Below are 14,215 nucleotides of genomic sequence, written 5' to 3' on the forward strand. Positions count from 1 at the left end.
GTGGCCACACCGAGCGATTTAAACTTCCAAGTCCCTTTTGGGAGCCAGACTAGACCCTGGGCTCAGTCAGCTGGCTGTTGGCGGGGCTGTGGATGGGTTCGCCCAGCTGCTGGGGCATTTCTGATGGGAGGCCGGACTGCGCCCTCCTCCATCCAGGGTCCTCTCCAGTCCGTTTCTCTATAACCACAGGGCTCCTCCATCAGTGCTGTTTGCGGGGCTCTCGGCCCTCTGTCTGCTATCCCTCAAGACTAGGCTGGGCAAACTGTTTCTGTAAAAGGCCAGGCAACACATATTCCCAGCTTTGTAGGTCATAGGGTCTTCATCACAACAACTCAGATATGCCATCGTAGCATGAAAGCAGCCACGGCAATGTGTCAGTCATGTGACTGTGCCCATAAATCTGTATGTATAAAACCACGCGGTGGGCCGGTTCTGCCAGCCCCTGTCTAAGACCACGAGCTGCACAGGGATGGGGGCCATGCTATCTTTGCCCACCGTGGTCTCCCCAGAGCCTCGCCAGTGCTTGGCACCATACTTCCTCTCATCAGCGCGTTGATCTGGTACTTCTGCAGCCAACCACGTTTGGATTCCAAGAAACTGACACAGTGAGAATTTATGCACTTGAAAGAAATGCTTTCCTCCCTGAACACTCTCAAAATACCTAGTCCATCTACCTGTCATTGTGTGTGAAATCCGCCGCTAGAGCTATTCATCTGAATTGGAACGGCTCTGACATCAGGAACAGTGTGACACAGGAAGTCAGTTCACTGTCACTCTGAGCTCTAGGAAGGCGACTGGGGATGAGCATGTTTTAAAGAGGGAGGAAGTGGGGGTTGGAGCCCTGGAGGGCAGGTTTGTGTCAGTCAGGGACCTTGTTGTGGGTGTTCTAGAATCTGGGGCGTGGTGTAGGGTGACAGAAAACTAGGGAGGGAGAGTCTGAGAGAAAGGTTTTTTGGAGAAATTGCAAAGGCATAGGCCAGGGTTGGCAAACTATGGCCTGGATGATTAACTTGGTCACCAGCACAGTTTTGTAGAAGGCTGCTCAGGTTTTCCAACCTCTCAGACGGGAAAATTTTATGGCAGCTTGGCTGCTCTGCCCTAAGCCCTGAACTGGTCATCTCAGCCTGTGCCTGGGGTGGCCCTTCCACCAGTGATATTTGGTCCACAGACCAAGGTCTGGGAGGAAATACACCATAGCGTTCACCACCATTCCCACCACAACCACATCACTAACAACACACCACCACTACCACCATCACTCTCCTGGCCACCGTTATCACCACCACCACCAACTTCCTCTTCCTCACTATCACCACCACCATTATCACCACCACCACCATGACCTTCCTCTTTACCATCACCATCATCACCACCCCAAGCACCACCACATCACTGCCATCATCACCTCCATGATCACCATGATCACCACCAACTTCCCCTTCAGCATCACCATTATCACCACCTCCACCACCTTCCTCTTCCCCATCCCTATCATTACTGCCATTACCATCACCATTACTACCACCAACATCGTCACCACCATTATCATCATTACCACTATCATCACCACATCATCTTTCCCTTCATTATCTCAACCACCAACACCAATACTTCTACCACCCCCACCATCTCTACCACCAGAACCATTACCCTCACAGCTGACATCCCCAACCCCACAACCACCACCTTCACCACCTACTGGGAACCAATTCCAGCATGTAATAATTACTAGAGTTTCACCAAAAGGTTGGTAAAGCTTGAGCGACTCAACAAGGGTGAACCACATATGTAGTTTACCTATTGGAAATGGCTAAATGGCACTTCCCCCAAACCTGAATAGGATAATAGTTTGCTGCCAGACAGCTCAGAGCATTTTATTGCCTCCTGGTGGCCAAACACCTGAACAGCTGTAGGCTATTCCCCAAACTGACAATGCTTCTGTAAAAATATCCTTTGATACCCTACCCTTTGAAGGGTATTATCTCCACCTTGCCTTAGGACAAATTGTGTTAAATAAAAGCAGGGTCCTGAGTCGAGGAAGGAGTCTTCAGTTCCTTTAGCTGAAGCTCCTCTGACTCCCAATGCCTTTCAAAATTATCTTTCGTCTCCAGACTCTGTAATCATCTACGCGAAGCCCCTTTCTCCAGAATGCTGAACCCTTTGTAAGGCTGGGAAAAGAACCCCGGCAACCACCACCACTACCACCACCCTCACTGTGTGGTCCCCGTGCTGCCGAGCTTCTCCTGCTCTGGGCCTGAGCCTTACCTTGCCCACGTGATGGGGCAGTGAGGTGTTTTTCTCTTCCTGAATGTGCATCTGGTTCCAAATCCAGTGTCTCTTCTGGCGCTGGTGGGTGGGTAGCCTGCTGGGGGTGTCCAGTTGGGCAGGGTGAGTGCCTGTGGCAGCTGCCATCAGCAGGCCTAGACAGGTGCCCACTGTGGCCAGCAGTACCAGGGGCAAATGCATCTTCCCAGGAGGCACAGATCTGGGGAAAGACAGGAGACGCCATCAGGGCATATGGGTCACTACTCCAGGGAATGAGCAGCCCCCAGGGATACCTGAACTCCCCTGATCTGTTCACTCCTTCATCCTTTTCCCTCTGCTGATGCCAGCAGAACCAGGCTCTGTTCCTGCCCCAAAGAGCTCCAAGTCTGGGAGGGGAAGGTAGACCCAGAAATAATTCCTGTTTAAATGTCACATGTGCTGGTGTGGCAGCAAGCGCAGGCCACAGGCAGGCCCAGAGGAGGGCTGGAGGACAGGGTGATGCTGATGCTGATGGCCGCTCCCTAAGCCCTACGCAGTGGGCACCCAGTTATCCTCCCTTTACACCGAGAAAATCAACATACAAAGAAGTGACGTTCACGTTGGAGCAAGTGGTGGGGCTGACGGTGGAACACAGTTCCGAGCACTTTGTATTATCTCATTTAATCCTCCCAAGCACCCTCCAGGTCGGTATAATTGTAACCCGTATGTTATAGCGGAGGAACAGAGAGGTTTAGTAGCATTTCTGAGATCCCTCAGACGGTAAGCAGCAGAGTCAGGATTTGAACCAAGTCTGTCTGACCCAAAGGTTCATGCTTTTTCCTACTGCTCTCTATTTTGTTTGTTTATTTATTTTTCAATTAACAGTTGACCTACAATGTTATATTAGTTTCAGGTTCACAGTTGATGTACAATGTTATATTAGTTTCAGGTGTACAACCCAGTGATTAGACGTCTATATAACTTATGAGGTGATCACCCCGATAAAACTACTACCCATCTGACACCATACATAGTAATTATAATATTATCAACTATATTCCCTGTGCTGTACTTTACATCCCCATGACTGTTCTGTAACTGCCCATTTATACCAAGAGGCAAAGAAAGACCCAGCAATTCCACTTGTGGGTATTTGAAGAAACCCAGAACACAAAATCGAAAAGACAGATACATCCATTTGTTCACTGCAGCATTATTTACAATAGCCGAGATATGGGAGCAACCGAAGTATCCAGTAGATGACTGGATAAAGAAGAAGTGGTGCATACATACAATGGAGTCTGACTTGGCCATAAAAAAAGAATAAAATCTTGCCATCTGCAGCAACAGGGATGGAACTAGAGGGTATTGTGCAGTGTGAAATAAGTCAGACAGGGAAAGACAAATGCCGTATGATTTCCCTTATGTGTGGAATCTAAAAAACAAAATAAACAAACAAGCAGAACAGAAACAGACTCACAGATACGGAGAGTATTTTGACAGTTGACGACAGATGAAGGGAGTTTGAGGGATGAGTAAAAAAGGGGGAGGGGGGCTCACAGTTTGAGGTGGGGGTTCACAGTCTGGACTTGCAAGATTGGCTTCATTGTTTTCAGGGCCCAGTGCAAAATGTCAATGTGGGGTTCAAAAGTTATTAAGAATTTCAAGACGAAGATGGGAGAACAGGAAACCAAGCATAGGGGCTTTTTAAGGGCAGGGCCCCCGCCATTGCCCGGATTGGATGCCCTTGAAGGCAGCCCTCGGATCAGCCTGCACTGGGATCTGGGGTCACCCATCGGTGGGGGCCTGGCTTCATCCAGAAGTCCAGGAAGAGGGGTTTCCCCACTGCCCCATGGTGGATGGAGGCTGTGACCTTGGCCATCACTGACCCCATCGATCCTGCCTGCTGGGTCCCCCTGTCACTGACCTGCAGCCCCTGGGATGGTTCGGGGCAAGAAGGCGGGTGGGTAGTCGTGGGACCAGGGCTCCTGCCCAGAGAGACACGGGCTTGCGGGGTGCTGGACAGGAGGCCTCCTCCAGGGCTGTCCCCTGCAGCGGTCTAGGGGAGAGGCTGGACTCCGCACATCCCAGGAGATGTCCGAACTCCAGTGACATTTCCCCTGAGACACTGGCGCCAGGCTGGCCTCCGAGAGGGCTGAGGGTGTCTGCCCTGGGCCCGCGTGGCCTCTGGGACTGCTGACCTTAGCATCCAAAGCCCCCACCCGACGCCCAAGCCACTGGCCTATGAGGAAGTGGCTGCTGGGGTCGGGGTGGGGCAGAGCAGGCCGCAGAATGCAAGTGCCATGTGCCCAGGGGGAGGCCCGCCTGCCTCCACGTCTCACGTCTCACGTCTCACGTTTCTTAGTCACAAACGAGGCGGGTGACGTGGGAGAGGCCAGGTGCCCTTTGATGTAGGATTTGGAAAGGGCAGCCATTCCAGGCAAGAGGCAGGCAGTGAGCAGGGACGTGGGGAGGTGGGGAGTCCCGGCCAGGAAGCTGGTCCTGACTCAGGGGAGGCAGCGGGCATGACCCCTGTCCCACCCTCTCCCCTGGACACAGGCCCGGTGGGTCATTTCCTTCTTTGCCTGGAAAGGAACCACAAGTCTTGGTTCTTTCTTCCTCCCTCAAGTGAGAAGTGACTCAAAAGAGAAAAAGTCAAACAAACAGAATTGAAAGTGAGAAACGGGGAGCGATTTCAGGCCTCTGAGCAGGACAGGGTGCAAGCCTTGCTGGGTATCGAGCCCCCTGGGGCGCAGCAGTGAGCGAGGCAGTCAGGAGCCGCCGTGGGAGCACACCCTGTAGTGGGAGCACCTGGAAAATGAGTGAATGCGGAAAACCTCAGCTAGTGATGAGAGGTGCCGGGGGACCACAGTGGAGGCTGCAGCAGAGGGGGCAGAGGCTGAGCCCGAGAGGCCAGGGAAGGACTCAGAGAGATGACACTTAAGACAACACCTGAGTGTCAGTCCCAGGAATTCAGGGGACAGAAGGAAGTCCTAGGCAGAAGGGCCAGCAAGTACAAAGGCCCTGAGGTAGAAAAGCGGATAGTGTGTTTCAAAAGAAGGCCCCTGGGCCCTAGCCGGTCTGGCTCAGTGGATAGAGCGTCGGCCTGCCGCACGTACCTGGTCAAGGGCACGTACCTCGGTTGCAGGCTCCTCCCAGGCCCCGGGCCCTGGTCGGGGCACGTGCAGGAGGCAACCGATCGATGTGTTTCTCTCACATTGATATTTCTCTTTATCTTTCCCTCTCTCTTCCATTCTCTCTAAAAAAATCAATGGAAAAATATCCTCAGGCGAGGATTAAAAAAAAAAAAAAAAAGGCCCCTGGGTCAGATAGAAAGGAACAGTGGGGAAGGGTGGGGCGCAAGAGGAGGCGGCCAGGCCAGTGTGATGGTCCCTCCCCCAAAGATGTCCACACCCTCATCCCCCTGGAACCTATACCTGAGAGCAGGGCTTTCAGCTGATGTGATTAAGTTAAGGATCTGGAGATAGAGAGATTGTGCTGGATGGTGTGGGTCGACCCCTGAAGGAGGGGAAAGAATCAGGCCAAGGAGATGCAACCCCAGAAATGGGCGGGAATGCTGTGGGCCTCCATGGTGTGGGCACCTCCAGAAGCTGGGCAGGGCAGCGCCTGGATTCTCCCTGGAGCTGCCAGCAGGACCGCAGCCCCGACTTTAGCCCACGAGACCCCTTCCAGACTTCCCGTCTCCGGAATTATAAGTTAATAAATAAGTGAACTTGTGTGTGTCCAGCCACCATGTTTGGGGTGGTCTGTTAGAGCAGCTGTAGAAAGCGAATGCCGTTGGGTTGTGCAGTTGGCCATGGGGAGGGAGGGGCCTGGCTGAGTGAGGGGAGGTGAGCGGGGAGGCAGCCACTGGTGCAAGTGAGAGTGGGTGATGTCTCAGACCAGGTTTAGGAGGGGATGGCCACTGGGTATGTTTTTTTGTTTTGTTTTGTTAATCCTCACCCGAGGATATTTTTCCCCCCATTTATTTATTTGTGGAAGGAGGGGTAGAGACAGAGAGAAACATTGATGTGAGAGAGACACCTTGATTGGTTGCTTCCTGCACGTGCCCCGACAGGGGTCAGGGATTGGGCCTGCAACCGAGGTACGTGCCCTTGACCGGAATCAAGCGGGTGACCCTTCAGTCCTCGGGCCGATGCTCTAACTCGCGGACTAGGCCTGGATACATTTGTGAGGTGGAGTTAGCAGGACTTGCTGTGGGGGTGAGGAATGGAAAGGGTCCAGGAAACTCCCAGTCTCTGGCCTGAACAGTTGGGGAGCAGGGCCTTTCCTGAGATTTGGGGCCTGGGGGTGCGGGGTGGCGGGGGGTGGCGGGGGCAGCATGTTTGGAGGGGAGGAAACCGAAATTGCCTGCATGACTCTGGGGGAGCTAGCAGGCCCAGAGCAGCTGGCGGAGGGTTGCAGAGTGTGGATGGCGCTAACCTGCCCCCCTGGCACAGGAAGGAGAGCAGGCAGGCAGAGAAGGGAGTGGCCCAGGACAGGTGCCCCCTCTCCCTGAGTTCCCTCTTCGGTGAACTTGTCCTTCAGAGTTGAGTCCACATGTCCTCCTCTAGGGACTGTCCTTGGTCCTTGCCTCACAGCCCAGCCACACGCCACTCCCGGGTCTTGCCTCTCTGGGCTCCCACAGTGCAGGGTGACGCTGTGACCACAGGCCCCGTGGTCCACGGAACCTCAGCGCCCCCCCCCGCCCCTTGTCACAGGGGACGGCACGCAAGACTCGCCACCTCTCTGAGCCTCAATTTCATCATCTGAACAGAGGGAACACCCGCATCTGCCTCTCAGGGTTGTTTCCAGGCTGCGTTAGAAAATATTGGCAACGTGGCCAATAAGCAGTAGCTGACGATGAAACGTACACGTGTGAATGCTCACTGACCTTCTGGCGATGCCCACCCAGCACTCCCCATTCTTGTTCCCTCACGTGTAGTCACTGGTTGGGGGATTTGTAGGCCCCAACCGGCCAGATCCACTCTCCCTGAACCTCCGCTGACCTCTGCTCTGTGTGTGTGTGTGTGTGTGTGTGTGTGTGTGGTGTGGGGTGAGGGGGGAGGGGCTGGCCCCTGGGCCTCCTGCCCTGGCTTTTGGTTTTCGGCCAGTAGGGGCTTCAGCAGGGGCGCTAAGGATGGAAGGAGAGAAGCGAGGTACTTCCTCCTGCGGCTCTCTGTGCTGGCTCCGATTTTTTCTGTGGCCGCATGTCTCCATGGTAACAGCCCCTGTCAGGCCGTCCCTCCACGGCTCAGTCCCTCACTGAGTTCTGGAGACAACCTAACCCGTTCTGTGACTTTGGTCCTAGGCGGGAATGGCTCTCACTGTTGCTGGTCTCCATGTGCCTCAGGATTCCCCTTGTTCCCTGAGCCGACTGCCCAGCTCTCTAAGTATCCCTGTCAACCTCTCTTAAAAAAAAAATTTTTTTTTTTTTAAAGAGAGAGTAGAAGGGATGGGTAGAGACAGAGAGAGAAACCTCGATGTGAGAGAGATACATCGATTGGTTACCTTCCATAGGCGCCCTGGCCAGGGCTGGGGATCGAGCCTGCAACCGAGATACGTGCCCTTGACTGGAATCGAACCCACGACCCTTCAGGCCGAGGGCCGATGCTCTAACCACTGAGAATAGCAGGCCAGGGCAACAAGGTCTCTTCATTTGAAACCCTGGGGGCAGTACTTCGCCTGCCAGGACCCTGTCTGACGCAGTGACGAGGAGCACAGCTTTCTTTCTGCTGGGCCTGCGTGGGTGGGCTCGTGGTCCCTGGGCTGATAGCAGCCAGGAGCCAAACCAACAAACAGCCACACTGGACTTAGACAAAGCAGAGGCCACGGTCCCCGACCACGGTCACCTGGCTCACAGGGTCACCGACCCCTCAGGGGGCCTTGGCCGGCTCCACGTACAAGGCGTCCTCTGAGTGTGCAGAAAGCTCCCTTCGAACGATCCACTCGTGTCCAGTGGAGGCCGAACATGAGCCCGAAGAGAAGTCCCTTGACGCACGGGACTGGCACTGACCCTGCAGGGTCACCCCGCATCACGTGTGTCACCTGCAGGGGTGCTGGGGGGGAGGTCTGTGTGCTCAGCTCCCTTGTCAGCGAGCAGTTAGTGAGGAGGCAGGACCTTGGAGATGGGGCCTATAAAATCCTGTCTCCATCCCCCATGCTTGACCCTCGGGTAGCATCCCCAGACAGCCCTTCCTTGCCTGGGCGGTGGAGGGGGGCTGACCCTCCTTGAGAATCTCCTCAGTGGCACAGGGTCAAACCGTGATGCAGTCCTCAGGAATCCCATTTTGAAGGTGAGGCTCAGAGAGGTGGAGTGAGTCCTTCTGGGCCGCACAGCAGCAGGAGGCGGAGCCAGGGTTTGAGTTTAGGCTGCCTTTCAGCCCCCACCCCCGTATGTCCCCCCCCCCCCCCAGTAATAATAATAAACTGTTCTCCTTGCTGGGCTTTCAGAGGTTCCATCTCATTCAGATCTCACACTATCCCCAGGGAGTAGGAACTCTCAGCCCCATTTCACAGAGGAAGAAACTGAGGCTCAAGACAAACAACTCAGAAGCGGTAGATCTGAGACCCTCGCCTAGATCTTTTTCTAAATCCTCCGGCACCTAATCTCGGTGGGACCAGAGGGGCTTTTCCAGTGTGAAAAGCCATGTTTATGTGTGTCCTTTGCCTTCTGTGTTAGAAATTCGGCCATCAACAACGGTGCCCGGGGAAGGATTTTACCAACGATTGTTCCTCCCCCTCCTGCTGAGGGAGAAGAAGTCAGGTGGCAGGATTGACTGTACCCCCTGCTGGAAGCAGCGTTTTCCAGGGCCGCACCCCTGCAGCTGCCGGCAGGACCACGGCTGGGGGCGGACTTGTCTCGGCCCTGGACTCGGCCACACACGGCAGGCAGGTCTCTCGGTTGCTCGCGCCGTTTTCAGAGGGAACAGGCGCTGCGGGGCGGGCTTGGTGGTGACCGATACGCAGAAGGTTGTAGATGCTGGAAGTGATGTCCATGCTCAGAAATTCCTAGCGAGCAGCCTGGGGACTTGCGTCACAATTGCCTCGAGGGGAGAGAGGATGTGCGCTGCAGCTCAGATATGGGTGCTGGGCACGCAGAGGCCAGGTGCGTGTCCGTGTCCCTGTCACCAGGATCCGGGACGATGCCCATCCCTGGAGCCCTGTGAGAGACTTTTGCGGGCAGCTCCAAACGGACTCCTGGGTGAGGGCGGGCCCTCGGTCAGTCAGCAAACACTTATCCAGCACCAGCTGTGGCAGGCGCTGACCACACACACACACACACACACACACACACACACACACGGAGCAAACGCATCCCAGTGGGGCAGATGGATGCTACATTTGATAAAAATTATAGTTTCAAATGGAGATGGCCCTAGCCAGTTTGGCTCAGTGGATAGAGTGTCGCCCTGCAGACTGAAGGGTCCCGGGTTCGATTCCAGTCAAGGGCACGTACCTCGGTTTCAGGTTCCTCCCTGGCCCGGGGTTCTGGTTGGGACACGTGCAAGAGGCAACCAATCGATGTGTTCCTCTCAAATCGATATTTCTCTCTGTCTTTCCCTCTTTCTTCTACTCTCTCTAAAAATCAATGGAGAAATATTCTCAGATGAGGATTTAAAAAAAAACCCTTTGATATGTGCTTTGATGGAGGGTGCAGGCTGCTGTGAGAGGGCAGAGCGGGGAGGCCTGGATGGGTCTGAGGGCCGCAGTCCAGGGAGAGTCCTGCCTCTCTCTGTGCTGCTGTGGGACGTCAGGAAAAACTCCCCTTGCTCCTTTCCTCTTCGTGGCTCCCACGTGTTCCTGGGGTTTGGCTTTGGAGGGGCTGCGAGACCTGCTTGGCTCTGTGCTCTTTAAAAGGAGGGACTAGGGGGTCACAGGGCACAGAGGGAGGGACTGGAGCTGCTCTGTTTGTAGCTAAATCCACCCGAGGAAGCCTGGACCCAGCCGGGAGCCACTCAGCGGGGCAGCCTGGCAGGTGCCCTGGCTTGGTCTGCCCCTCACATCGGGCGGACCTTGCTCCTTGACCTGACCAGGGCCCTGCTCAAAGCTGAGGGTTTAGGGACTAAGTGTTTCAGGCTTTGGGTGGCTGTTGACTAGCTGAGGGCCCTTGGGGATAGGGTGGAGGGAGCCTTCGGGTCGGGGATACACCGCACCCTCAAATGTGGCTGCACAAGTCCACGTCCCTGTCCCCAGGGATCAGCCCACACCAGCTCCTGAGATCACTGCTGTCTGGTCTGGCCCCGGTGCTCCCACCCAGCACGCCCAGTGTCCGCTGGGACCAGGCCTGGCAGCCGAGCCCAGCCCCAGGCCCAGCCCCAGGCCCTGCCCCAGGCCGGGGAGGGACTGGACACTTAGTCCCAGGACAGCCTCCTGCAGACTCTGGACTCTAGCCCGAGGGCCCGGGGTCAGGGCTGAGGGCCTGGGCCAGAGCATGTAGGAGGTGTGTCTTTGGGAGGGGGGCCCACTAACCTCCCCCCCCTCGCTCCCTGTGTGGCCCTGGCAGCTCTTCCCACCACTCTCCCACCCCCCCACAGGGCAGAGGTTGGAGCCAGGGATCCCCAAACTCCTCCAGGGACTCCCAAGTTGTCTGGTCAAGCCCCAGTATTTATAGCTGGGCATCAGCAGCCACACACCCCGGAGGACGAGGGGTGAGGCCCTGGGAGCCTCGGGGATGGGGTGTGTGTTGGGGTGGGACTGGGAAGCTATGAGCTGCTCCCAGTGCTTTCTCCTGGTTTGTGGCTCAGTTGAGCCCAGGAACCTGCTCGTGTGGGTCCCAGACCTGCCCCCCTCCCCTCAGGATTCTGCTGAGAGCTGACGACACTGACCGCTCTTCTCCCCTGCTGACCACACTGGCCACACTGCTTAGAGCTGACTCCGCTTAGAGCTGACCACACCGCTCCCCTGCTGACCACTGTCCCTGCTGACCCCTCTCCCTGGCTCCCCAACCCCTGCAGGGTGAATCTAACTCCCGAGCCAGGGGTCAAAACCCAGCAGGACGCCGTGTCCCCTGTCCACCCCTCCAGCTGTCCTCTTCCCCACCTCCCTGCCCCTTCCCGCTCCGAGGAGAACGAGGCGGTTCTGGAACGCACAGGGCTCTTCCTCTCTCCAGCAGGCTTTTTGCATAGGCTGTTCCCTCTTCCCGAATGTCCTTCCTTGCTGTGTCCCCTGAGTGAATGCTGTACTTCGTTTCAAGCCCCAGGCCGCTTCCTCTGAGAGGCCTTCTGACTGACGTCTGCACCCAGCACAGCCGAGTGTCTCTGACCAGGCAGGTCCGGGTCTGTCTCCACTTCATCTAACGTCCCTCTCACGTCACGGCTCCGGACCTTGACGTGTTAGTGTCCCCGCTGCTGCCTGCCTCCTGCCTCAGCCGTCAGTTCTGTTCTTGTCCCTGCGTCCTTCCTCACTCTCAGGTTTCCAAACAGATCTGCATAGTTGCAGACAATACCTCGGGTGGTCAGAGCCGTGCGATAGTTGGTATAACTCAAAGAAGCTCCTCCCTGTCCCCGGGTAGCCATCTGGCGGCCATGATGTTGTGAGACACACCAACTTTGAGATTTTGAGCCTTTGAGGACATTAAGATTATCCTTTTTGTGGGCCCCCGACGAACACACACCTACCACAGTAGGGCCGGCGAAACGGAGCTCATGGGTTGCCACTCATCCGTTCCTTGGTAGAAATCACTCATCAACCACTGAACTTGAACTCGGCCCCTGAGTCCTCAATACGATCTCTTCCCCCTAATCCTCACCCAAGGAGTGAGGATATTTTTTTTTCCATTGATTTTTTAGAGTGTGGAAGGGAAGGGGGGGGGGGCGGGGGAGAGAGAGAGAGAGAGACAGAGAGAGAGAAACATCGACTGGTTGCCTCCCCCTCATGCCCTGACTGGGCGTGGGGATCAAACCTGCACCTGAGGCACGTGCCCTTTACTGGGAATTGAACCCGAGACCCTGGGGTCCGTGGGATGATGCTCTGACCACTGAGAAAACTGGCCAGGCTCAATGTAATCTTTAAAGTAGATTCTACCAGTTCACCAGAACTGGTTTGTGGTTTGAAACACATTTGTGCCGCGATCTCTGGGCTCCAGGATCATCCCGCCTGTGCCCCTGTCTCCTAATGGGGCGTCTCCAGGCTTCAAGGAGGGAACCCCATCCTAGAGCCTGTGCGAGCCTCCTCTGGGCTTCCTGACTTTGGGACCCTCAGGCCCTCGTGGGGGCGGCGGAATGAGTGCGCACCACCACTTGCTTGTTTGAACCTGCCCAGCCGATCATGAGCTGTGTGGCCTGAGGCCCAACCCTTACCCTTTCTGAGCTCTAGCTGCTTCATCAATAATAGCTGCTTCCCTAGTGAGGAGCATTGAATGAAGTCATGGGTTGGAAACCCGGTATGCAGTAGGTGCTCAGTAAGTGTCCTGACCCTCATCTACTCACTCCCTCCAGCCTAGAGGTTATGGACTCGACTGGCCAGCTCACACCTGATCTCCCTTCCTGGTTTTGCCCTGAGTCCATCTCCTACTCCCCTCTGTTCTTCTCCTGAAGGAAGTCTCATTCATCCTCTGCCCTGCCTGGCCTCGTCCCCTGATCCCTTCCTCCTCCTCCTCCTCCTCCTCCTCATCCTCCTCCTCCGCTTCCTCCTCCTCCTCCTCCTCATACCTACACCTGCCAGGATCTGACTGTTATACTGTGGCCCCTCATGGGCAATCTGGAGGTCCCTGAATGAGTTTAGGGGGGTTTGGGTTCATTCCCAGAGAGAGGAGACAGAGGATCAGATTGTGGACCCAGTATCCTAAGGGGCTCCTGCTCTTCCTCCAGGAAGCCTGCTATGATTTCTCCACCCAACATCATATTGGACCTGGTAGGTGGGCTTTTCAGTATCCAGCCAGAAGCCAAGCACTTCAGGTCAGGACTTGTCTCCTAGAATATTCCTTTCATAGGGCTCCTGGCTCATCCTGGTCCCTGCTTCTATGGCTTGAACTGCAGGGTGCAACCCTCCCCGACTTCTCCCCTCTCCAGGCTTGACTATGGAGTGTGGTAGGGGCTGTGAGGTCAGAAGGAGCTGGCCTCACTCACATCCTGCTTCCACCTCTTACTGTAACCTTGGACTGACCACTCAGCCTCTCTCAGCCTCTGTGGTCCCATCCGTCCAATGGGCATTCTTTAGTACTTCAGGGCCACCAAGAGGGTGCAGAAAAGTGACGATGGAGCAGGTGTGGTCTGCACGGGTAAGGGCCCAAGCTCTCCCCAGCTGGTGGCCACTGTGTCCACCTTGCATCCCGAGGCAGCGGCTGAGCTGTGAGTCATCTAACTTGGGGAGAGAATAAGCTCGGCCCCTCCAGCTTCCTGCCCCATGTCCGGCCCTTGTTCAGCAGCACAATCGCTCAGGTCCCGACTCCGGGGCGGGCAGGTTAACCCCTTCCAGGACAGTGGATGGCTCCCCTGACCCCTCACCACAGTGGGCAGGGCTGTCTGACCCCAGGTTCCCAGAGGTCACCTGCTGCCCTCTAGGGTTTGAGCTCAGATTCTCTTGCCTTCACCTCCTCCCTCTCACCTGCTGGGAACCACTGGTCTCGGGGGCCAAAACCGTTATGACAGCCACAGCCACAGTCAGCTCGGGGGCAGCGGGCACATTCAGCTGCGATTTCTCGAAGATGCCCCACTGTGGCATCTCCTGCAGCCAGGCGTGCACTTTGCCTCGGACATAGACTCACGGAGAGACCGTGTGCTTCGTTTCACGGCGAGACACGGAGAAGAAAGAGCCTGGGCTTCGGGGTACAACATCCTGGTCCGAACCCCCCACCCCAGCTCTTACTTAACGTCTTCAAATCTCAGTTTCCTCCTCCGAGAAACGGGAAAGGCTAACTCCTGGGGGTGGTTGTTGGTAGTAAGTAACGAGCATCGCCTCCAGGGCCCACCGTGGATTGTAAAAAGACCCGTCCTCCCTGTTCAGACCAGCAAACTGAGGTTTGACAACA

The 14,215-nt window shown here is 55.8% G+C and overlaps 1 protein-coding gene across 1 annotated transcript in view; it reads right to left on the reverse strand.

The window, feature by feature from the left end:
* Positions 1 to 14,215, reverse strand: part of CDH5 (cadherin 5) — a 33,523-nt gene that overhangs the window by 18,608 nt on the left and 700 nt on the right. The window contains exon 2 of the mRNA XM_054710455.1: positions 2,266 to 2,485. Coding sequence (XP_054566430.1) covers positions 2,266 to 2,466 — 201 coding nt within the window. The 5' untranslated portion in view covers positions 2,467 to 2,485. The remainder of the gene's footprint in view (positions 1 to 2,265; positions 2,486 to 14,215) is intronic.

This window comes from Eptesicus fuscus, chromosome 21, assembly GCF_027574615.1.
Source record: "Eptesicus fuscus isolate TK198812 chromosome 21, DD_ASM_mEF_20220401, whole genome shotgun sequence".
Taxonomy (NCBI): domain Eukaryota; kingdom Metazoa; phylum Chordata; class Mammalia; order Chiroptera; family Vespertilionidae; genus Eptesicus; species Eptesicus fuscus.